The following is a 26148-nucleotide window of genomic DNA, read 5'->3' on the forward strand; positions in this document are numbered from 1 at the left end:
AAGCAAAACTCTTCAGGAGTAGCTTGTCTGCAGAGATATTTCAGCTAAACATATCAGGTTTGCACACATCTCAGCTGCTGTAGCACATTAGGCTTGTCACTAAACTGATTACCAATGCAGGAAACACCGGCTTTGAGAGGGGCGAAAAGGGTCCTGTTGAATGCAGATCACTGGCAGAGGTGCAGCTGGGATGCTGTTGTTACTATTAGCACTAAATGTGTATCAGCTCCATATGAAAATGATTATTTGTTCATACTGCAGAGTGCAAATAAATCATTGCCTGTAATGTGGGGTGAGTGTGTTTGTGAATGATTTAGTCAGGTGGGTGCTTGAGAAAGCACATTTATCCTTGTATGCGTTTGTGAGCATGGCTGGGAATAATTCACACAGCTGAACTGGGAATCACTGGCCTTGGAATTAAAACATTACACACCGCGGTTAAAATGCATTTGTGTGTGTTTGTATCTTTACCTGCAAAGCATTTCAAGAAGACAGAGATGTAATATGAATTAAAAACGTATTTTTTCTGAGCAAATGTAAAATTGCATAAAATTTACATTCCCACCTTATGCCTCCAGAGTTTTCTGAAGTTTTGGCAACAGCTGTGAATTAAATGTGTGACTGTTTGCTTGTGCAGTACCTGCAGATCTGAGTGCTGTGTTCAGTCACTGATACCAGCACTTTGACAGCGTAGAGAGGGATGGGCTCCAGTGCACGAAGAAGAGACTCATACCTAGACATAAACATGTCTCAGTACAACATTTGGCTTTCTTAGTGTTAATAATTCATAGACTAATCTGATTAGAAGTTACAGCATGAACTAACAAAAGAGGAGCATGTTTCTGAGGTGGAGCGGGAAGGGGCAAGATAAACTCTGGTTTAAACATTAAGTCAGGTGGGAAACAGTAAATTTCAACTGTATATTAATAAGTAAAATAAAATGAAATGAAGAAGAAACCTCAGCAGACAGAATTCTTCAGTATCAGATATGTTTACCATATCTGATTAAATAATAATGTTTCCTTTAGCTGATGTCATTGTTCTTTCCTTACCTACCAGCAACAGTGATGAAGCTGCTTTAGTTTCAATATTGCTCAAATGTGAAAGTCAACATTTACCCTGCATAAGCTAATGACAAACCAGACTTGCATAACGACAGTCTCCAATATGATGCAACTCTGTCTTGGCTGTCAAAGGAAGTCAAAAGAATTGTTCTGATAATAAAGACAGAATGATGAAAAGCACCGGAACAGCTCAAAGCAGTGAATATGGACCAAACAATTATTTATACTAATTGTATTACAGTTTAGTTGTCTGTTTTATTACTATAAAAACATAAAGTATTACAAAGAAAGGAGAAATCTAGACTGTCAGACCCAGTCTGGAGAAAAAAAAAACAGACCAACCTTGAAAGCAGACATTTAGTGAAGAGCGATGCAACTGGACTTAAGGATTTTCTTTCCTCTTTTTCTTTTTCCCCCCCTTCGTGTCTCCTCTCCTTTTTCCTTTCTTCATTTTCCTCCTCATCATCATCACCGTTGTCGTCATCATCATCACCATGCACTAGCAGGACCGGACTTAGTTCAGACAGAACTTTCAAAACAAACACTGACCACTCCACTGTAATGTACACAGAGACACACAGAGAGAGTTATATAGTAGGGCTGTGACAATATGCTTTTGTCCCGTTCAGTTCTATTCTGATTCTTTGGGTGCCGATTAGAATTAAATTGCTAATGTCACAATTCCTTGATATTGCAAATTTTTGTATATTTAAAAAATATATATTTTGTATATTTAAAAAAAAATGTACCAAACTTGTCATTTTTTTTATTTCATTCATTCATTTTCTAAACCGCTCAATCCAATTCAGGGTCGCGGGGAAGCTGGAGCCTATCCCAGCTGGTTTTGGGCGACAGGCAGGGTACACCCTGGACAGCTCGCCAGTCCATCGCAGGGCCACACGAAGTAAACAACCACTCACACACTCACTCCTATGGGCAATTTAGAGTAACCAGTTAACCTAACATGCATGTCTTTGGATGGTGGGAGGAAGCTGGAGAACCCAGAAAGAACCACAGCCCTTTTTTTTTTTTTATTTCAATTACGTAAAAACAGCACAGAAGCCAGACCATAAATCTGCTGCTAAAATGCCCTGAAGACAAGTAAAAAGATCAACAAAAAAACATAAAATGACAAAGATTTTATATTGGATTATTTTTATTTATTTAAAAAAATATTCTTTAACAAAAAAAAGCGATTTTAAAATTGTAAAGCCAAAAATCCTGACATTTCATTTTTTTATATGATTTTCCAACCCCTATTATATAGTGCAGTGAAGATACCCTTCAGAGTTCAGCATATGTGCTCATGTATTCAATGTTCAAACATACTGCTGTTTGTTGAGATACTGCATGTGCTTTACATTTAATGTCTAACTGGGACTAGATGGATGATAATAATATGCATAAAACGTTTTGCTTCGTTTATGAAACTGCCTTTGAAAAACATACATGCTGTTTTAAAATGAAAACAGTATGTATGTTGCAAAAGTTCTCCGTCATAAGAACCCACCACCTTTCTTTATGTTAAAAATGCCCAACAACTTTAGGATTCATACCGTTTTTGCTGAAAGCAAGTGTTGTCAGCGGCGGCAGGACAGCATCCACAACCTTTTGATTAAAAAAGGAAAAGAGAAATATTTTATTTTTATTGTACTGTGTTTCCCTTGATCATAACCTAACGAAGAAAGGTAACTGAAATGGCAAGAAACAACAAAACAGGACAGACAGCATCAGGTATTTTCTAGCGCATAAGATAATGTCATAGCACATTAAAATGTTGAATGTTGTTGAAAAAGTATGTTCAAAACTGCTGCCAGACAGCTCCATGTCTCCATCTGCATGTAAAAAATTGTGGGGTTTTTTTTATTTTTCAAAAGTCTTCATTTTTGTCTCTTGTGAGAGAAAAAAGTGTTTCACTAAACACAGTGTGGTACTTCTGCACATTGAAATGGTTAATAAAAAAAAAAAGAAAAAAAAAAAAAGATATTTTTAGATTAAATTGAAAAGAAGACCCTGCACCATATTAATTCTACAGGCATCAACCAAACAGACCACTGTCACAGAGGATCAAATTACAATGGAAATGCACTGATTTTTTTTCTTTTCTTTTTGGGATCAAACACACACAAAAGTGTATTTCTGCAACTGCCAATGTCCTTATTTAGGCATGAAGCTGTAATGCATGAATTTGCATGATTACTAATATTACAATAGAAACAACACAAATGCTGAGTGAGTGTGTGTGAGGTCATTATATTGAAAGCAACAAAAACAAAACTACAAAGGATGTTGTCCACCACTTAATGGTCTGTGTATTAATAGCTCAGCCATCAAAAGACTGGATGGAGCATGAGAGTCTGTGTGTGTGTGTGTGTGTGTGTGTGTGTGTGTGTGTGTGTGTGCTGGTTGCTTTGACTCTTTTCTTTTCCCTTGCTACCTCTCTGTCTATTGACCGGTGGTGAGAAACTAAAAGTGATCCATCCTACAGCACATTAAATTATCTTTCGTAAGATGGAGTGTGGCATATTCATATTTTAACATTTTTCCAGTAAATATCAGCTGAATTAGGTAATGATAGTAAAAAAAATTGGTCATAATAGTAAAAAGAGTTGGTCAATATGTGACTCTACATAATGTAAGTATAATGCAGTTGAAGCTTTATCGTCACTGCCTTGCAGGTTTTAAATGTTTCACTATACCTGCACTTGCTCGACCCACATGGATGACTCATGAACAAGCTTGCGAACAAAGTGTTGAAGATCTGCTTTATTTGAGTTAGATGTGCTGAAAAAGGGAAACAACCAAAACCTACAGGGTTCTGGTCCTCAAAGAACAGAGTTGAGGAACTCTGGACTAATACACCAATGTTAAGGACTAAACAGCTTGATTCACACTCAGTAACAAGTATTTCTAAATTTTAATCACAATTCAGAAACACAAACTGCTGGATTTTTGTGTTGTCCACTGGGAGAAAGATGCACATGCCCACTTGTTCCAGGTTGTTTCACAGAATTACTACAGAAAGTAGTGTATAAAGTACGGCATAAATTTAAAGAGAAATTTTTGAAAATGTAGATGAACTGAATTTAGAAGAATTAAGAAGAGCTATCACTGCTGAGGAAAAAATATAATTGGAAAAAAATCCGGAATAATTGAGGTGGAGGATCACCTAAACATTTGGTGAAATCTAAAAAAATTACCAGTAGAACTCAGGGATATTTTTATAAATGAAAGTATGAACATATCTAAACACACAATGTGGAGGGAATTCAAGGGAACACCAAGAAAACCACTAATCAGTGAGGCTAACCAGAGAAAAAGGCTTCAGTTTGCTTGGGTGCTTAAGAGCAAAGTATGGAGCAATGGAAGGAGGTCATGCAGTCTGATGAGTCCAGTCCAGTGTCGGGTAAGAAGAGAGGTACATGAAGAGATGCAGCCATCATGCTTAGAGCCTACTGTACAAGCTGGTGGGCTTTCCCCACATGTATTGGCTGCCACAGATACCAGACTGGAACCCCAATGAGAATTTTTGTGTTGTGCCGAAGAAGGCTTTGCACAGTGGTTGCACTTTTCCATCACTGGTACAAGATCTTACTGGAGAAATAATGTATCACTAGATGGAAATCTATCTTGTGACACTGAAGAAGCTTATTGAAACAATACCACAGCGAATGTTGCCGCAGTCAAAGCTAAATGCTGTCCAAAGATTAGTGACCCTTTTTTATTTTGAGACAATGTCTTTGTGTCTCATGTATATAAAAGACCATTAAACTGCCAACTCAGGAAAACTAAACAAAAAATAATCTCAAAGTCAGAGTAACTGCAAACTTAATTCTTGACTTCTATCGTGACACGGAGACAGAGATGCAAATGAAGTCAAACATGGGTGCTTGTCCTTGTCTAGCGGCAAAAAAGGAGGAGAAAAAGCTAATCTGAGCTGGCTGGAGGTAATTAAAGTGTCTCCCGGTGTTATTGACGATCAGTAGCAGCGAGACTCCTGGTTGCCCCTTTCTTCTAGTTCTCATCTCTCCTATTTTTTCCTACCTTGATCCTGCCTGCTTCCTGCTGTTCTCCACTTCCATGTGTCAATAGTCATTAAACACAATCTCACGATTCCATCGCATGCACATCGATGCAAACACACTTAAACAAAAACACCCAGAGGTCTGATGAAGTTTTGTTGGTTCAATACTTGATTAGTGTCTTGCTTAATAGCTCACAGGTTGACCGTCTGTCCTCTGATCTCTAGTTGACTGGTTCAGTGGAGTGGAAGACACGTTGAACACAATACCAGGGGCCGTTATTTGAAATTGACAAAAGGAAATGGATTACATTATATTATTAAATTTAGATATTTAGCAAATACTTTGATCCAAAGTGGAAGTGAGACACACCATGAAAGCATTTAGCTAGTGAGAAATCTTGGCAGAGACATTAAGTGACAAATCCACTGTATTAAAAAGGCAAAGTGAATGGCGATCACATGATGAAAAGCTTAGTTAGTTGGTAGGATGTCAGACTGCAAGTTTGCAAGATATTGTTGTATTTAGAGAGAGATAATAGCATTTAATAACAGAAGCACAAATGAAACTAGTTTGGATGAAGAATTCCTTGAACGTAGCAACCTTAGCTGTTGCTGTATCCTGTGTGGCTGAATTCAGACAGGCGACTCCAGACACACAAGTTTGTTTCTGCGATGGAGAGCTGGTGGAATCAAATGAGTAATGGAGCAGAATGTTCTTTTTTGGTCGATGAAATACTGGTTGAGCTGCAGTGTTTGTCGAGGGTTCATTGTGCACTCTATGTGACCCGTTTCCAAAGAACTACAGCGCTCAGTGCAGGGGATAAACATGGCCTGTAGACTTGCCTGACAGACAGACAATCACATTGTTTTATGTTGTATAGCATGAAGCAGTGTGGTTGAGTGGCAGATACACCAATATATCTCGCAGCATTCATCAGGGGAACGAGATAACCGCAATCACTTGACCCTTACCCACTTCACCTCAGGATGAGTTCAACAAAGTCAAGAACAATTGAGAAAATAGTCAAATTCTTGATTTCAGTAGCTCTGTGCAAATGTTTTACAGCTGACAACATCCATCCTTCTAGCCTGCTTTCTGTGTTTTCTGCTGCAGCAAAGCAGCTTGTAAATGATTTTTTACAATGCAAAAAGTCAAAGCAAAAAAATTTTATGTTGAAAATTTGACAGCTGCAAAACGATAATAGAAAATCAGGATGATGACAGATTGTTTTCAAAGTCTCGCAGGATATACTGTACTGACATTTATTGAAAATAACAAGATGCATGCCCTGAAAGATTTTCTAAACTCTGCAGACAGTGAGTCAGTCACACACTACAAGAAAAAAACATTCACGCACATATTCAGTTAACAGTGTATCAGAGAGATGACATTTAGACAGGAAGTAAGCAGTGTGTATACTTACAGTACAATGATATGGTATGATGAGCGTATGATGCTGACTCAGGACTTCCACACAGGACAGAGTTGTTCTAATCATCTCTTCACATATTGCTACACCTATTGAGGAATGAAACTTTATCAGCATTACTGAGGTGAGACGGAGGCACTGATTCTGCTAACTTGCTTCAGTTGGGTGGATGGTGGATGACAGTCTGCACTCTGTTGGTAATTCAGTGCCACATCCAGCTCTTAATGGCTATACCTGTCTTTTTTCCAATGCCCTCACATATTCAGATTTTCAGGTATGACTCATAGGTGACAGGTGAGTAAAAGTGTAGCTTTTACATGGAAACCCTTTTAAATTCACAACATTATAGGATTTTTTTTTTTTAGTGATGGAGGAAACGCTACATTCAATCTCAATGCAAGCTCACAACAACATGTTAGCTTGTATTGAACACAAGGAACAGCATGACAAGTATGAAAAAGCTGTGTAGATCTTACTTAAAAATGACGTTAACATATTAGAATAAAAACAAAATAAAACAGCAGCAGATGATGATGATAATGTGTGCATGAACACTTACTGTGGTAATAAAAAAAAAAAGACTTACCTACAGCACTGGCCAAATTAGTTTCATTGGACTCCACAGAGGTGATATAGCCCTGAAAGAAACAGTTGACAACAACTGTAAATAACTTAAATATAACTAATATAATCACCATCACTGCGATGACTGCACTGTGTAACAACAGCTGATTTAGTTTTTCTTTGGAGTAGTGGTGGACGGATGGGGAATACTCAAATGTTAAATGTATCAAAAAAGATGATGTCAAGAACTGAAAATTTCACAAATCAATAATAACTAATAAGTAAACTGATCAGGTAATATTTATGGATTTCAAAAACATGGAAATAAAGCATATGAACAAACATCTGTAGTTTCCACAATAATTATGAAGGATTGGCATCCTTCAGATTAAGAACTCTGAATAGTGGAATTATTTTATTTCTAAGTATTTTGAAAACAACAATTATAACTATTAGAAATTTTAGGTGCAGCCAACTGGGCAACCACTGGTCAAGCTCGGTCAAAGCTTCAACACAACTCAAAGGGGATCATCTAAATAGCAAACTATTAACTACCAAAAACATTTAGTTGATGAAGTGATCCTTACACGACAACAAGACCAAAACCAGTCGAGCAAGCTAAAAAAGCACGTAGAACAGGACTAACATGACGTGTGCTGCATGTGTCACACACCTATTACAGGTAATCAGCAGATCGATAATGCAGATAAGATTAGTTGTGTAATAATTTCATACAATAAGTTGCTACAGAAGGACTTTGTGGTTATTTTGTAATTGTAGGACTCCAGTAAACTGGCTACATCTGGTCTATTTGGATTCATACTACATTAGAACAAAGATCCCAGCTGTCGAATGGGCAATATTTGGAGAAAAAGGCCCACAGTGGGTCCAAAAAGAATTGGACAGGATATAATTATGAAAACATATAAAGGTAAATGCTTCTTTAACTAAACGTAAACATACTGAAGAATACATACAGGAAAATATGTTGTGATTATTTTCCTTTTTTCAAATTTGTCTATAAAATGTTTTCAATTTGTCCTGAATTTGCAGAGATTTCAACTTTAAATCTGACTTGTGCATCATAGTTTTAAGTTTTTCTTTAATCATTTTCTTTGCCTTCAGCTTGCAGTAGAACATTTTGCTGAGGAGACAGATAAAAAGTCAGAACAACTTTGTGGTTAAAACTGGATTACAAAACACTCACTAGCAGCAAACCTATTTGATCCAGAAGCTCTTTGGTTACAACTCGAGATCTGAAGACCTGAGTGGAGAGGGAGAGTCAAACAGACATACAAAATGAGAATGTCTGAAGGGACAACGAAGAGAAAAGGTCAGGATACATAGAAAAAGCAGTGTTGAACATAAAAACAGATAAATCCCTGCAGTATAGCAGCAGTTTTGATGCAGGGAGATTTAATCCGATGTACAATTATTTAACTTACTAAATACTTAAATAAAATAAATATTTTTGTATAATTAAAAGAATCATTGAAATATATCACAACTTCACTGATAGTACTGTAAATTCAAATATCTAATTTTGCTAAATACATGGGGCTATTATCACATAAGTAAACGTTACTGGTCTTAACCAAGTGGATTTTCTGCATTCAGATACTGTACTTACCTAAAAACTCATAAAAAAAAAAAAGAAAAAATCCTCTGATGGGGTACATAAATGCTCTGCTCGAGCTCATAACTACTTTTCTGGAGCCACTGTTGATAAAAATAAAAATTTGGAGCTTCTGTATAACTGTAAGCTTTGTCTTTGTCTGCACCTGAACCTCTACATCAGACACGTCTTCACTGAACCCTGGTTCATTCGGGAAGGTGTGAATGCACAACCAAACTCTTATGCATATTGAAAAAAGTGAGTTCTGGAAAACAAAAATGCCTTATAACCCTCAAACAAATAATTAGAAATAATAACTTAGCCAAAGTTACCTGAGATGAGAGAAGGTCCAGCACTACAGACAGAGTTGGCAAAGTCTGTTTTAGCTGTCTACTCTGAACTGTAGATGGGTGTCTCCTCCCAATCACAGACCTCAGTGCACATAAGACAGCCTCTAAATAGGACGGGGGACAAGACGAGGAGACACATGTCAACATATTGTAAAATTGTTATGAAAATGCAAACCGGTGAGTGGGACAGGATAATCCATGTAAATACTTGTGTGTGTTTATCAGTGTGTACCCATTATTGCGGATGCAGTACTACTCAGGTACAGAACCAGTAAATCCAGACACTGAGACAGGTGTCCTGATTGGCTGGAGTTCTCCCTGAGAGGAGTGGCTTTGCGCAGGTCTCTCTCCAGGTACATCACAAGTCTAAAACAGAGACATCCATGTATTGTAATGTAGAAGAAAATATTCCCCTCAGCTCAGTATAAAGCATCACTGAAACTTGTAGTGAAAGGAAGCAGCTTCCCTTTCCTACACTTTTAGCTTTTGAAATCAACAATCTTGATTTCCACTTTACAAATATTTGTTTGGAAAAATCCAGAACTTGGTTTGCTTACAGACATCAGTTTCGATCTTTTAGTCCGCTATATCAGGTGTGTCAAAATCCAGTCCTTGAGGGCCAGTATCCCGCAGGTTTTTGTGTTTCCCTGCACCAACACACCTGATACAAATCAAGTGGATCCAACAGCTTTTTTGTCAGCACATTCATTCATGTTGGTCAGGTGTGGTGGGGCATGGAGACCACCAACACATGCAGGATACTGGTCCTCGAGGACTAGAGTTTGACACTTCTCCTCTATATAGACCCAGTACATCTGTGCTTCAATTTTTCTATATTTTGCTATTTTACAGCAAAATAAAAGAAATTAATTTTATTCACCAAAACTATACAAACAACACTCCTTTAATGAAAACATTAAAAAACAAAACCTTTTTCTTTTTTTGCAAATGCATTGAAAATGTAAAAAGTAAGAAATTAAGAAATCTCATGTACATAAGTAATCACAGCTTTTGACAAGATGGTGGTGGAGGGGTTTGTGTGTCCTGAAGATTCTAGCAGCTCTATTGTCGGGGGCTTTATGCCCCTGGTAGGGTCACCCATGGCAAACAGGTGTCTAGGGGAGGGATCAGACTAAGTGTGACCGCCATGATGATGACGACCATTAGCAGAAGAGTTTCCTTGCCCGGACACGGGTCAATGGAGCCCCTCTTTGCAGCTAGGCTTGTGAGTGCCCAGACAGGAGAGCGAGCGTCTGGTGGCTGGGCCTTTGCCCGTGGGGCCCGGTCGGGCTCAGCCCAAAAGGGTTACATGGGCCCCACCTCCCGTGGGCTCACCATCTGTGGGAGGAGCCGTGGGGGTCGGGTGCAATGTGAGCTGGGCGGCGGCAAGAGGCGGGGACCCTGGCGGTCCAATCCTTGGCTGCAGACACTGACTCTAGTAACGTGGAACGTTACTAGAGTTCTTGAGCTTGATCTTGAGCGGTTTCAGCTAGATACGGTCGTGTTTCGTGCCTCTATTGTTGAAGCGGCCAACTGGAGCTGCGGCCGTAAGGTCGTTGGTGAGGACATAGGACATAGGGTGAGGAGCTCGGTCATCCGGGAAGGGCTCAGAGTAGAGCCGCTCCTCCTCCACATTGAGAGGAGCCAGTTGAGGTGGCTCGGGCATCTGGTCAGGATGCCTCCTGGACCTCCCTGGCGAGGTGTTCCGGGCATGTCCCTCTGGGAGAAGACCCCGGGGAAGACCCAGGACACGCTGGAGGGATTATATCTCTCGACTGGCCTGGGAACGCCTTGGGATCCCCCCCCCCCCCCCCCCGCAGAGTTGGTAGATGTGGCTGGGGAGAGGGAAGTCTGGGCTTCCCTGCTTAGGCTGCTGCCCCCGCGACCCGACCCCGAATAAGCGGCGGAAAATGGATGGATGGATAGCTCAACATTAATTCTGTTCAAACAACTTTATTGTTGTCCACCTAGGGTCCCACAGTCCCAGAGTTTATGGTGCCAAAAGGCACCCGAAAGACTTTCAGATTGAGAAACAAAGCTTTCTGGCATGTCCGGAAAAAGATTGAACTCTTTCACATGAATACCAGGCGTCATGTTTGGAAGAAACTGGATACAACCAGGTATGCCACTGCTGTACCAGGCTAATGGTATATCACCAGACCAATACCATTTGTACATTGAAGCATGGTGGTGGCAGCATAATACTGTAGGGATATTATGCAGCTGCAGCAACTGGGAGACAAGTCAGGATAGAGATATCATGGAGGAAAACCTGCTCTTAACCTCAGACTGGGATGACAGTTGTTCTTTCAGAAGGACAACAACCCTAAACACACAGCCAAGAAATCAAGGAATGGCCTCAGGAAAAGTCTGTGAATGTCCAGCCAGAGCCCATACTTGAATCCGATTAATGTCTCTGGAGATATCTAAAAATAGCAGTAGACCAACGTTTCCCATCCGGCCTAATGAAGAGGAATCAGTGAAACTGCATAAAGATAAATGTGCCAAACTTGTGGCTTCATATTTAAAACGACTTAATACTCAAATTGCCACCAAAGGTGCAGCAGCAAAATATTGGGCAAAGGCTGTAACTATATATGTTACAGCTATTGCTTTTTTTTTTTCTTTTTTTGCAGAGGGGGCGGAGGGTTCAAACAAACAACTTAAACATAAAACAAACATAGGTCTTTGGTGTTGTATCTTGTATCTCCTGATTTGTTAGTCCTTTCTGGAATAATGTCTTTTCCCATCTTAAAATTAGTATCAGGTGTCAAATCTTATACATCTCTTTAATAACCTGTCATAAACGTGCCAGTGCATAAATAAAGGCCTAAAGAAACACAATTTGTACTTGCAACTAAATAGCCTCAGGCATGGACATATTCACTGCCAACAGTAACTTACCTGTATGCTGCAACTGTGAGATACAATGACAGAATTTCATACAGATTGCAAAGAAAAAGACTGCAAGTGCTCCAAGAGCGCAGACCCCCACCAAGCCTGCGTAATTTTTTTGTTGTCAGTGATTGTGGGTATTTGAGTTAGAAGCTGTGATGGCAAAGCTATCCGTATCTTCAAATAGTAAAGAATGTTTAAACAATTACTGGATCCACTTGCTCCTTATTCCATTTCTAAGATTTTCATAAAATTTCATAAAAATCCATCCATAACATTTTGAGATAGGTTGCTGACAGAGAAAGAAACCAAAGCCGAATACAGACCACCACCTGGGTGGATGTAGAATACTTCATTTGAAAAATGTTCACACAAAAGTGGTTTCTGCAACATGGATAATTTGAGTAAGAAACTTTGAAGAATTAAACACAATAAATAATACTGTTATAATCCATATTAAAAAATGGAAATAATTAATGCATTTTTCATTTTTTTCTCACATTAAGGATAAAAAAGTTGTAGATCAAATAGCTTTTTTTTTTTTTTGAGGATTTGCATTTGTACCATTCAGATTCTGCGTGATCATTTATCACAGCTATTTTTCCAGACTGCTGTATGAAAACTAACTTGACACCTCGCTGTCACTCACTGTGTTAGACTCAGAACATGCACACACAATTGACCTACAAGTGGCCCACTGAGTGTGAGTCTGGATGTGACTGCATGTGTTGAAAGCTGTCACATTCCATTCTCAATGCTAATCTTGAGACTTAGTGAGATCATGCCAAGTTTAGCTCATGGAAACACGCACATATTTTCATGTTATTGAGGAGCTAATTAAACAACATGCCTGTGTGAGAGCAGGCATGTTTGTCAGTGTGGTTGAGTCATGCAGAGTCCTCAGAGGGACAGAAACAGGCAGGTCAACTCTGACAACTCGAACGGGGTTTACCAAGAGAGCAAGTGAGAAGATTTTTTGAGTGTGTAAAACAGCGAGAGGCAGGCAGAAAAAAAAAACAGCTGCAGAGGAAATGACAAATAAAAACACATTAAATCTATAAGTCTGGCAAGGTGGATGTGTTTAAACTTATGGAAAGTGATGAGCGATGTGTCTCAGACAGAATGGTCCAGTTTAAAAGATCAGAAATTGGTTGTACATTCAGATTATTTCTGCACCCCAGTTTCAGCGGACATCTTCATGCTGTGGAATCCATGCTACTGAGACAGTGTTGCAGTAATATCTAAATCAGATAACAATCAATGTTTTTTACAAAAAGACAACATTAGAGATGGGCCTACAGATGGCAGTCAAACAGCCTCTTTGCAGCGCCACAGCCAATATAAACTTTGAAGACTGTTTCCCCCAAAATATTCTTTAGTAAGCAATTTTATTTACCAAGCGAGAAAAATCAAGCTTTTTGTTGTCCAAGACATTTCTTGGAGCACCAATTCCAATCCTCAAAAACCAATTTGTTTTAATTATTTTCAGCTGAGCCAAGCTTGTTTGCTTCCTTTGTGCATCGCATTGTGGGCCCTGGTTGTCCATGAATCCCATAAAGCAAGTCAGTGTGGTGTAAGTAAGTGTCTTATCATCCATAGGAAATTCTATTGTGCATAATGACATATTGGAGGATATTTAAATGAGTCAAAATGAGCCAAAACCAAACTTCAAACATTACTGCAATTGTTATGTGTTCTCTCATTAATTACCAACACAGCTTGTTATTCAACTTAATTAGTAAAAAATTGTAAAAACAAACATTAAAATATATTTCTGAGTAAATGGCCAAGTATGGTCAGCTTAACTGTGAGAGATCCTCACCGGACAGCTGCATATTAAAGCAATGCCATTTAGATTAGCCTTCTGGAATAAAGACAAAAAGTTTAAAAATGATTGCTTAATCAGAGAAAATCCACATGAACATGTACGTTTCTGTCATGGAAAAGTTAATCTAGCAGTTCATATATGATTGATTCCCAACCTGATGCCCCTGTTCAGGTGTCATGGAAGGTTTTGCTGAACAAACTATGTTGAATTATCTCAGGTTTGCATGTCAAACCAAGTTTCATCAATGCAAACACTGCAGTCACAAAGACATGCTAATTGTTGCTTGGAGATACACTTATAAATGCTACGGGAATGAAAGAACTTCAGAAGAGACACATCAACAGATGTTCACAACCTTCTAACTGATGGACTTCTGATTAAAGTAGCAAACCTTGTGGACATACAGTATTTTGCTCTGCTGCACAACGGGTAAATGTAAGCATAAAGTGGAGTATAGGCTTTGGGAAGATGACAGAAAAGCAGGAAAAAAAGAGATTTAATGGCATCATGTGTCTCAGATGCAATCAGTATGAAATCATCCAATATGTTAATGTGCTGTGGGAAGAAATAAAGTCTGGTTTTACTGATGTCTGCATGTGCAGGGATCATTAATGATGGGTCACTTGGGGTTTTTGGTTGTGAAGATGAGTTTGCACAGTGTTAAGTCCATTCAGTATCAAAGAAATATTTTGGGAAAGAAAAAAAGATATTATAAAAGGACATGTTGTAGTGCATGTAGTTTCATTGGTTATTCCTGATGGCACCACTGCATCAAATGGTTGGCCTGCTAATGGAACTGCATGGGATTTGAAATTGATATGAAATTAGCTCCAGTATTTTGTTAAAATTGTCTACAACATCAAACAAAGTAAAGAAGATTGTAGCAAGACTTTTTTTGTCCACAGCAATGTTTTTTTTCTCTTATGCTGAAATTGTTAATACATTCAATAGAGGATGGGCAGATTGCTACTGGCTGCTTCCACACATTCTGGTTATTAATCAATAAATTAGCCCTGGGAACTGGCTGCATGCATGTATGAGTGAAGTATGTAGCTATATATGAATGACTCGTGCATTTGTGTTTGACCACACAGACTTGTCACATTTTACAGCTGGACTGTGTAGCATGAAGTGAAACAACAACCAGTTAATGAAGCATTTGAAGTCCTAGTAAAGCTGCAACACACAGCAGCAAGAATTAAATGTCCTGGGAACCTACATTTATATTATTATTCCCACAGCTGCTGTGCTAGTTTAGCACAGAGGTTACACAGAGTACAGCTGCATCGCCAACAACCCCAGGCGGCGCTTTCATGAAGGAAGCCTCCGTTTTAGAAGCTAACTGCTTCTGATAACAGATAAGTCTGCGAAGCAGCACTCAAGGAGTGTTTGAATCAAATTTGATGTGGTGGTTTATTTATAACCTTTATTAGTCACAACATTTAATAACATTTATTAGTTTGAGTATGTAATGACTATCAATAGGTGAGTTTACATCTACACCAAGTTTATTTTTTATATAAATGTGAGCCTCATTTCTGTTTTGGCTAGATTTAACTGATCACTTCTCAGTAGGATAGAAAAGTTTCTTTCAATTCCTGCAAACCTAAAGATTTTCTTGAAAATTTTCCCTTTTGCACACAGTTTGAAAATCTGATATTTTTCTGTGAAAGCAGGCATGTTTTTGGGTTTGTCTTACCAAAGTGCAAACAGAAGAGGTCATTTAGTTGTAGCGGGGGTGTTACTGGCTAAGGGAACACATTTGGATGAAAAGCTACTGCTAAATAATTATACGGAAACTCCACCCTGAGGTGGAAATCTCAAATGCTACTTGTTTGTTCTCTGACAGTTCAGCCTGTGCGTGAACATGTGCAACTGCATTCCAGAGAAGCTAATTAGCCAGTAGTCTGACAGACTGACTGGAGTTAAGAGTAGGCTTCACTAAGTTTTAGTATAGTTAGACAGCAGGAAGTTCAGGCTTCATGTGTTATTACAGAAATGCACTGCAGAGCAATTTGGAATGTGTGACTCAATCAACTAAAAGAAATTAGAATTCAACCTTGCAGCATCCTCACATCTTTACAGAGATACTGCCAGCCCCTGTTGGTTGCACAGCATTACAGAATTATACTTTCTGCTAAAAGACACACAGTTAAAACCAAAACTTTATTTAACTTCTCTAAAACATCTGAATTGTTGCAGAGTACCTGAAACATAACATTAGACCGTATAATGTCTACAGTAGTTGCTAATGAGTTGGTGAAATAATTTGAACAGGAGGAACAAAAAGACTCCGTTATGTTTAATTGAACATTTTTTGTGGATGACTGAACTCTAACTTTAGCTTTGTGTGAATGTGTGATGGTTTACCTGTGCTGGCAGCAGTAAAGCAGCGTGTCTGTGTTGTCCTGTATTAGCTGCAGTAGAAGCAGTAAGGCTTTAGCTCGTGTTACCGTGGACGTACTCTCAAGACAACGAAGCACCTTCAAAACCAACTCCTACATGATACACACACACACACAGAAATCAAATGAAAGTCTTGCTGATGGACTAAGGAAAACATTATCAAATGTCCACTCTGTAACCTCCCAGAGAAACATTGATGTGAGAGTTTTATTAAATCAGAAGAAGCAGAAATAAGAAAATTGGAGCTCAAGTTGAATAAAATTGTATACTTATGTTGCCTGAATATCAAAATATGAATAAAACATTAAGCAACAGGCAAAAATATATTTAGCTCAGACTACTCTTTATCACACAACATGCGCACACACACACACACACACAGACACACACACATGCACACAAACTTGTGTGCCTGCAGCGGCTTTAGACAGCCCCTCACTCTGCAGCACTAACGGGCAGGAAAGAATTTGACTGACCAACATTCATTACCATTATCATTATTACCAACACCACGCACAGCTGAATGTGTGTGTGGGTGTGTGTGTGTGTGTGAGAGAACAAATGTGAAAGCATGTTCATGGCTGTGTGTTTATGGCACGACACACCAAGTTAATTAATTTCAAAGCCCAGTAGTGTGTGCTTAGCTGATAAGTCCCTCCCCACTACCCATAATGCTCTGCTGAAGTAGAAGGCTGCAGTGTGTTCATTCAGCCAATTAGCCCAGATACTGACACACTCAACAAATTAGAGTTTGTGCTTCTTTGCACACACACGTACACACGCAGTCACTCATATGCATGTGCACGAACACACATACTCGCAGTAACAGACAGAGTTCTGTGTAAACAAACTCTTGGACTGTCTGTTTTTGTGCCAGGGGAGAGAAAAGGGGGAGATACAAGGGGGTAGGGGGTGAATGCATATCAGTTTATAATTAGAGCAGAGTTGAAGTACTCAGTTTGTATTATGGTGTTAAATTGGAAATGCTCAATGCAAATAAATTCAGTTCAGAGTCAATTACCAATTCTAGACTCCAAGTTAAAAACCTTCAAATCAATTTCAGCCCCTCTGCCTCCCCAAGATTAGCACATCACATACACACTAGATGGGCTGTCTTATGAAAAATTAAATAAGTAACTCCTGACAAAATTAGTTCATTCGCAGTTCAGCTTTAGTTCATGAACTGTATGGAAGAGAGGAAAAGAGGCACACTGACAAATGCAGACAGGCTGAAATATGTGAAAAAATTGGGAATTTGGGGCAACTTGTATCTATTCTCCATGTTGCTGTACATTTATGTAGGGGTGTTTTCACCCTCCAGTACATTCGTAAAAAACCTTCTCATTGGAGACATCCCTGACTGAAAATCAGACTGTAATGTTGCCAGTTACATTCCCTGCCAAGTGTTGCATTAAAACATCAGCAATCCAACTGTAATACAGTCCAGTAGTTTATGCTTGGATTTCTTAAGCTCGCTGATACGAAGCCTGGATGTGTTTATATTTGAGCATCCCATGTTGTCTTGCAGGTCTGCGTGTGCACACACCTGGTTCTGGGCAATGCGATGAGTTTGGATGTGTGAAGCGAGCAAGGCAGTGGCCACAGCGGTGAGCAGGTGCTGCTGCACCCTCGCCCCTGTTCCACCTAAACCCTCTACAACAGCTGCAGGGCCACAGGTGTCAATCACTGCCAAGAAGACTGCTGGGTCCACCCGGGTTAGCCGAGACAGAGACTGGAGAAATAAACACACAGGCACACACTGAGCTAATGTCCGCCATATCATTTATGAACTGCTATTCCATTCTTCTGAAAATGTGAGAATCTTATGCCATATATGCCACCATTTAACATTTATTTTGGTTTTGGGTGGTTGATCATATGGATGTTTTTTCAAAAGCCAGAGAAATGCAGTCAGTACTAAATAAATAAATCTGCTTTAACCTCGATGTTCCAATGAACATTAAACATTTGTGATCCAAAATATTTTCTCTTCAATTTGTAAAAGTTGCCTTTTTAAGGTTAAGTTATCTATTGTGTTTTGGCTGAGAGGGTCTATGTAGGTTTGTGGCACATGACATGACATGCATGTGCATGTTTACATGTGAACTCACAGAGATGGCAGTGATTCTGACAGCCTCCACTGTAGAGTGAGTAAACAGGTACCACAATGCAGAGCCCATCTCTGTGGTAACCAGATGGTGAGAGGGATCAGACACGACTGTGCAGATGTTCTCTATGGCTTTTGCAGCCATATGATGAACGACGGCATCATCCTGTAAAACAGATACATTGACTCCGTCATAAGGATTGGTTCAGAACAATAAGTACATTTAAACCATATGATCAAGACATATTTTTTACACCAAGTCATTAAATGGATAAGGAGGCAAAAACACCAAGATACAACCACAAAGTTACAGGGAAAGAAGATGTTATTGAGCTACAATATCCTTGGAAAAGTCTTTTACCAAATGTTGAAACCACCACATGAAGTGTGTATATTTGTGTGTACATATATATATATATATATATATATATATATATATATATATATATATATATATATATATATATACACACAAATAAATGCACACATAAGGTTTAAAACACAGCTGATAATTTAGACATGCATCATATATTATCCAAAGTAAATCATATGTCTTGGTATACCACCACTTTTTCCTTCTTAAGAAGGAAATGGTACCAAAACTAGACATTTTGTGTTCCACTGTCCAGTCAACTACGTAAAAAACACAAATACCAACTAATATAATGGAGCAAAAGGCAGCAATTTTCATATAACTAGTTTAATCACAAACTGACAATTTGATTAGCATTAATCTCAATACATAAGTGAAGTTGTTTGTATGAGTGTGCTTTTTGGAGCTTGCATTAATGTGTAAGTGCTTACTTTGTGTACATACACACACACACACACACACACACACACACACACACACACACACACACACACACACACACACACACACACACACACACACACACACACACACACACACACACACACACACACACACCTTTGCCTCAGTAGAGAATAGCTGTTTGTGTTCAGACAATGGGGCCAGGCTAATGAAATCTCTGTGGCGCAGGAAATTAGTTTTTCCAGAAAAGTCATTGTGGGAAAGACACGAAGTAGAACAGAAGTGATTGCCTCTGTCAAGTTATTATTGTGTTTCACTGTGCTACATCACTTAGATGCTATTCTCCATAGATATGAGATACAATTGAGTCCAAAACAAAATTAAATATCTTTTGTGGAAGAGACTCATTAACAGCTGAAACATTTATTTCACAAAGCTAATTCATCATCCTAATTTGCTAAGCTATTGCAGGTGATGGTTATGGCACAGGACACAGAAGTAGAGAAAGAAGAAAGAAAACTTGCTTGAAAAAAAGAAACAATACGACGTAGAACACTGCCAGTCTTCAAGTATCTGTCTGGGACCGGATTCACCTTCAATTCCTGTTCCTAATGAACCAAACAGCAAAGACAGGAACTCTAGGAACATATCCAGGACTCTGACGGGTCTTTATATAGTTATCAGACTATACTGTGAACTGACAAGAAACAGCACACAAAATGGTAAGAGTAAAGCAGGAGAGAATGCACTGCTTGTCAACAACAGATGGTATTGGATATGTTACTGAGAGGAAATGTCTATCTACACTGGATATTGAACTGTTGGCTGTATGTTTCTGTCTATATTGTCCACCGAGAGCTTCTCTGTGTTACAGTAACTGGCAACGCTACAGTTCATATCATCAGTTCGATTGTTGCCAGGCTTAAAACTCAACATCCCAATGCATTCACATGTAATATTGACATCTCCATTGTTCTCTCTATCAGCTGATTTTTATTCTTATTTTTTTTTCTTTGATTTATCCATTTTTCCTTAATAATTCACGGCATAACAATACAAGCTTTGTTTGGAGATTAATAAAGTTTTTACAAAGTCTGTTTAAACTTAATATAGGAAGATGGCAGATTTATTGCTGTGTTATAAACTTTCAACATAAAAACTAAAACTTCTCATGAGTCTTAAACAACTGACTCTAATTTCAATTGATTATCAATGCAGCTCAACCAAAAAAGCAACAGAGAGTTATGGGGCCAATTAAATTTTCAAACATTTACAATCATTTCCAAGAATGTACCTAGCTGCATCAGCTATACCATAAACAATCCTACTGCTTAGGGGGAAATATATAACATTTGGCTCATTAGAACTGTGGAAATGGATTTTCTCATGTATGTACTGCTGACATTTAACAAGAGTGAAGCTGTGATCCATGGTCCCTTCATATGATAAATACCTCACATTCCAACACGTGGGACCCAGAGTCATAATCCCTTACACAAACGTCAGTCACTGACAACTGAAATAACCGACCTATTAATCCAATATAGGACATGAGAGTATATTTTAAACACCAGGGGGCTATGTTGAACGACAGCGTAATGAATCCTCTGGCACCCCTTCGGGAACCAGCAGAATGGTCTGTTCCAGCATTCCCCAGGCTGTGCGGGCCAGCTCACTAATGAGCTCACGGGGGAGCACCCACTGTCTGCGAGTTTAATAGACGGCAGCCTTGCCAGGAACTACACAGAGAGAGGTGGAGGTGGTGGGGGTGTTAAAGAGAGAGAGGCAGAGTAAGAAAATAGTCTTACAACTGATGAGATACAAGATGCTCGGGTGAAAACCCATCATTATGGTGCAAAGAGGAAACTACAGGAGACAGACGAAAGAGGAAGTTATTCTCATTATAATGTGTCCCACTATGAGGAACAAGTTAGTCCAAGATCCACACTCATGACAGTGTATTATACCATACATACTCCAAACCTCATATCTCCATAAATACTGACCAGATTAATTTGTGGAATAAAATACTTTGCAAAGACTCAGTTTAAATGCAATGAAAATTTTAAATAAAGTACCCGAAGTTTTACCATGTGTTGTCCCAAAGGGCTACGAAACAAACTGTCAAACCTACTAGAGTTTGCATTTTCTCCCCATGCATTTATGGATTCCCCCTGCTACGGTTTAAACATGGATCCTGGGTTAACTGGTGGTTTGAAATTCTCCCTTGAAGTCTGTGGTTTGTCTCTCTGTGTTGGCTCTTTAATGAACTGGTGACCTGCCTAGGGAGTACCCTGCATGCTGCCTGATGACAGCTGGAATAGGTTCCAACCTTCTTGTGACCCAACACTGGGACAAGGCTGGTTGGATGGAAAGCTTTCTTACAAACCCAGTGGAATAATATTACAGCAATTCAAATATACATAATTTCAAGTTAAAAATCATTTGAGTCAAGGCAAATAAATGTAACGACTGATGGAGGAACATTCTTGGTTTGTAGGCAGCCTGATACTGCACATACTGAATTGAAATATAATTAAAAGGAATGGACAGATGGTGAAAAAATACATTTTGGAGGTTGTAATACTTGGTGACAATTGGGTCATCTGTCATAGTCTACAAGCTTTGGTTTTGATAGGTAAGAGTTCTGATTAGGTATTCACCGATACAACTATCAGTTATTGGTCTGATACTATGTGTGTGTCCTGGTACTTTGTGTTAACAACACTGCTTAAAAAGAAAAAAAAAAAAAGAAGAAAACAGCGAAATTAATTTGTGGAATAAATGCATCAACTTTTTAAAATGCATAAGCAACAAAGTCCTTACTTGTGCCATATTTTAAAAGAAAATCTGAATTTAGCATGATCTCAGTTAAAAGAAGCTGATATTGGGCATGTAGGTGTCTTGTCACTGAATGAACTGATGAACTAAATCCAAAAACAAAAACTTGATCCTCCTTATCTGTGGAGATTAGCCACAGGATGACCTATCTGACATATCACACATTTAACCACTCAGTTGTTGCATCTGGCTTTCTGGTCCACACTTCACTATAATGGCATTTGTGAATACTCATATTGGGACTTGGTATTAGGAAATACTTACTTTTACTTAGTTTGAAAAAAATGCAGGATCAGTGCATTCTTATTCCTAACAAGTTCTGTCAATTATGGTATGAGTTTATTTGCTGTTTTAATTTTAAAGTATATTTCTCCTGTGTGTAATGTCTGCTTAGAATGCCACCTGCTGCTCTTATCTTAGTGTTAGTTTGTACACAAGTTTCATTTTACTATCTGGTATTTTTTACTTAGATGTGGACAGACACTTTGTGGATGCTTGTTGTATTCAATCAATGAAGGACTTTAGTTGCTGCCCTTCAGCTTTGCTGAAGCCTGCTTTTGTGTGCCGCACCGGATTCTTGAGTTGTCAGTTTGGGTCCCCCACCAATAATCTTGTAAAATCATTTAGGGATTTAATTGTAAACAAGTCAGAAGTTCAGAGAGATATACATGCATTTTCAAAATATTTTGTGGCTTTATAACTCAGATGTTCAATATTCTCTAACCAGTGCTTTGATATCTCAATTCACCCAATATAATCCTAACTTGTTCCATGGAAGCTGTATCCTGCATAGCTTCCAAGTAAAATAAGAGATCTCATTATTAAGGTTTGTAAATGAAACAAAAGGGGGAAAAGTAAACAAGAGAAAGTTTTTTGACAGCACATGCTCATTCCCCTGCCCTTATATTTATCTGTGCAAATCACAGTTAGCATGACTGAAGAAAATAAATTCCGCATCACTTTGAAAGTTGCAACCACTTTGCAAGAGTTTGCTAAAAGTCATAGTAGGTTACATTTTTTTTTTTAAGCTCACCAAACAAAATAAATAAATAAAATGAAACTAAACTGACCATACTGTCTGAGATGAAAGCTTTTGCTTGTTTTTTCTATTAATAATGATAAGAATAATAACAGATGAGATGTATCAGGCAATTTTCAAGACACCCAAAGTGCATTGCAGTGAATCCATTATTGATTCACTCCTCATTCAAACTTGGCAGTGGTAAGCTACATGTGTAGCCACAGCATCCCTAAGGCAGACTGACAAAAACATGACAGCAAATACATGCCAACGGGCTCTCCGACCACCGCCGAACAATCATACACATTCATATGCTACTGATGCCGACACTGGAAGCAAGTTAGGTGAAGTGTCTCATCTCATTCTATGATTCATTCAGGAGCTCCTCTATCTGCTTTCCATAGATTCATCAGCAAATCCTGTGCTGGTGATGAAGAATTACAGCGGGAATACAGTTTGATTTAAAGCTGTGCATGTAAAGAAGGGATGGCCAAATTTCTCTAAAATAGCATTAGATTTTCATCAACAATGACCCCAGGCAGCGAGTCTGTAACATTGTCTGGGGTGGTGCATCTTCTAGTCCTACAGTGTCGTGATGGAAGCTATTTTGTGTCTCTGTTGCCAGATTGGCCTGTTGTCTACATTACTAAAATAATAATATGGAAGTTTTCTAAGAACATTACTGAACAGATACATTTTTTGCCAGTTTTTGCAAAAAATTTGGGGGAAAAAAAACTACAAAAGATTTTAAAAAATACTTCAAAGGATAATGGTCTTCCATGAAAAAAGTCACAATGCCTTAAAGCTACAGTTTGGTTTTTGTTTTTTTATTTCTTTTTTTTTCCTCTATAAGCAAGTATGTTGAATGGGTTTACTTAAAAACAACAACTGCTACAACTAATTTCATTGAGCCATCTTACGGGTAATTTTTTATAATGCTCATTAGCATGGTAGAGAAGTTTATCCAAACAAGAGCACCATTACCATTATTACATTGTCTGACCAATCCATTTAACAACTAAAAGAGTCAATTAGGTACCTTCAGTGGACACAAAGTGAAAATAAAGCTGTCACAAATGGACTAAGCTTGATAAATGTGCCCATAAACATGAGGAAGAACATCTCGTAAAAAAGGAGATGTTCTGCTTTCCCTCGGGAATACTGGTTGTGCTTCACATCATCTCTTTGTTTGTATAATTAAAAGATTAACTCAATAAAATGAATAAAACGGGAAAAAAGTAGAATGTGTTAATTCATTATCATCATAATCCATACAACCACCTGGATAGACTGCAGTGTTTTTTGCATTGTGAGAAGTATAATGTGGTGAAGTCATTTGGATTTTATAATTTAATCTAAACTAATCAAAGTAGTTTGGTAATATTCATCATTTCTATTTAGAATAATGCATTAGTGTGTGTGTGTGTGTGTGTGTGTGTGTGTGTGTGTGTGTGTGTGTGTGTGTGTGTGTTTATAGACATGAAGTGTGCACTTGATATGTATTGATTTATGAAATTCAGATACAAGACAGAAAATATTATGAACCAATATTTTCTTAATTCCTATATGAACATACAGGGCGGGGGCAGCAGGAAAACAATGATTGATAGTCGGCATGAGCAACAGAGGCTTCAACATAAAGAATGTTTTTTTTTATTTTTTAAGTTTTCTGTCCAGTTTTCTTGGTTTAAATTAGACAATTATTCATGATAAGCAAACTATTTCTCACTTCTTTTTCTCATATCTACTTTAAACAAGATTTTCATTTTCTTCATCGTCATGTTTTTACAAGATTAAGTGCCTTCCTCGCAACTGAGCAAATTAAAAATCCATTACAGTCTAAGGCTCAGGTCTGACAAATGAGATTTATGCACTTTGAACTGCGAGCTAAAAGTTCTTTTCAACTCAAGACTTAAAAGGCAAGATAATATGGCACAAGCAGACCGTCTCTTCAAGTGTTGATCAGTGGGTTACTTTTATATCCAGACATGTTTGCACCTGTTCTCAAAGCCATACACATTACAAAAAAAAAAAAACCCACTTTGGGTGTCTGTGCTTGCACAGGTCACATGTCTGATGTGGTTTCCCTCGGTAATTACAGGCCTTTAGAAGCTGGAGCACCTGGTTTTCAATGACCCCCCATGACAGAGACACAGACGCCTTCTCCAGACCAAAAGTCGCACATCACACATCTAACATTACCTTCAGTCACACTTGGATACGCTGGATAAAAAGCTAACAAAGGTGAGGTAGGCATAAACATGGACAAACTGGCAAAAACACAGACATAATATTACACAAACACAAAAAAAAAAAATTGGCAAAAGAAAATAAGGTTCAAACTCAGTATATACACCATATAAAAGAGATTATAGCTGGATGGAGAACCAGGTATACAGGATGAGAGAACACAGTAAAATTATTTAAAATAATTTCCAAGCACCACTAGTGTACATTTTGTCAGTGATGTTGACTTAGATTATAAGTAACTTGAAGTATTCAAAACAAGCCAATGATGAAAACAAACATCTCAGTATTTCCTACAAGCACATCTGATCCTTAACGCTCTTGATAAAGTCACATCATCAACATAAAATTGAGCACACCTGTGATTTTTTACTAACTGCATTAAAAGGTTTATTAACTTTTGAACAACTTGTTTCTGAGTTGTGAAGCTTTGGACAGTTTCTATTTACACATCTGTTTTTTTTTTTTGTTTGTTTTTTTTTGCCCTACATGGAGTATTGTTGTCAGAAGAAATGACTTGAATTAATGAATTATTATGAATCATTACCAAAATGAAATAGCTTATATAAAGTTCCTGAGCAAACAAAATTCAGCTTCAGAATTATTCATTATTTAGTCATTATTCATAAATAATGCCACAAAGAGGAAAATAATTTGCCTTGGAAAACAGGTGGATAAAAATGAAGACGTCTGAAGAAATCTTTGAGCACAGTTTTGTTAGATGAGGCCAAGATAAATGTTCTGCTCAGATGTAGTTCAGCCTGTCTGGACTAGAGAATGAATGTACAGTCCCAACAATGAAGCACAGAGATCTTTTGATATGAAGCTGTTTAAGTGCAAAAGTTGAGGAGATAAATTCTATAGCAGCATCGAAAGATGATGAAGATAAACTGTACTGAAATAACATCTAACAAGTTTCCAATGCTTTGCAAATCACACATATTCCAACATGATAGCCATTAAAAAACATGGCCAAAATTA

General features: G+C 38.2%; 1 protein-coding gene across 1 annotated transcript in view; it reads right to left on the reverse strand.

Annotated features, from left to right (window-relative positions):
* Positions 1-26148, reverse strand: part of ulk4 (unc-51 like kinase 4) — a gene marked incomplete at its 3' end in the record, with an annotated part of 94517 nt that overhangs the window by 34406 nt on the left and 33963 nt on the right. The window contains exons 21-31 of the mRNA XM_079241155.1: positions 18288-18449; positions 17723-17908; positions 16141-16268; positions 9280-9413; positions 9030-9151; positions 8290-8346; positions 7105-7156; positions 6513-6607; positions 2621-2672; positions 1563-1620; positions 641-733 (exon numbers count right to left, since the gene is read on the reverse strand). Of these exons, the coding sequence (XP_079097281.1) occupies positions 641-733; positions 1563-1620; positions 2621-2672; positions 6513-6607; positions 7105-7156; positions 8290-8346; positions 9030-9151; positions 9280-9413; positions 16141-16268; positions 17723-17908; positions 18288-18449 (1139 nt within the window). The remainder of the gene's footprint in view (positions 1-640; positions 734-1562; positions 1621-2620; positions 2673-6512; positions 6608-7104; positions 7157-8289; positions 8347-9029; positions 9152-9279; positions 9414-16140; positions 16269-17722; positions 17909-18287; positions 18450-26148) is intronic.

This window comes from Telmatherina bonti, assembly GCF_933228915.1.
Source record: "Telmatherina bonti genome assembly, chromosome: 5".
In the NCBI taxonomy this organism is placed as follows: Eukaryota; Metazoa; Chordata; class Actinopteri; order Atheriniformes; family Telmatherinidae; genus Telmatherina; species Telmatherina bonti.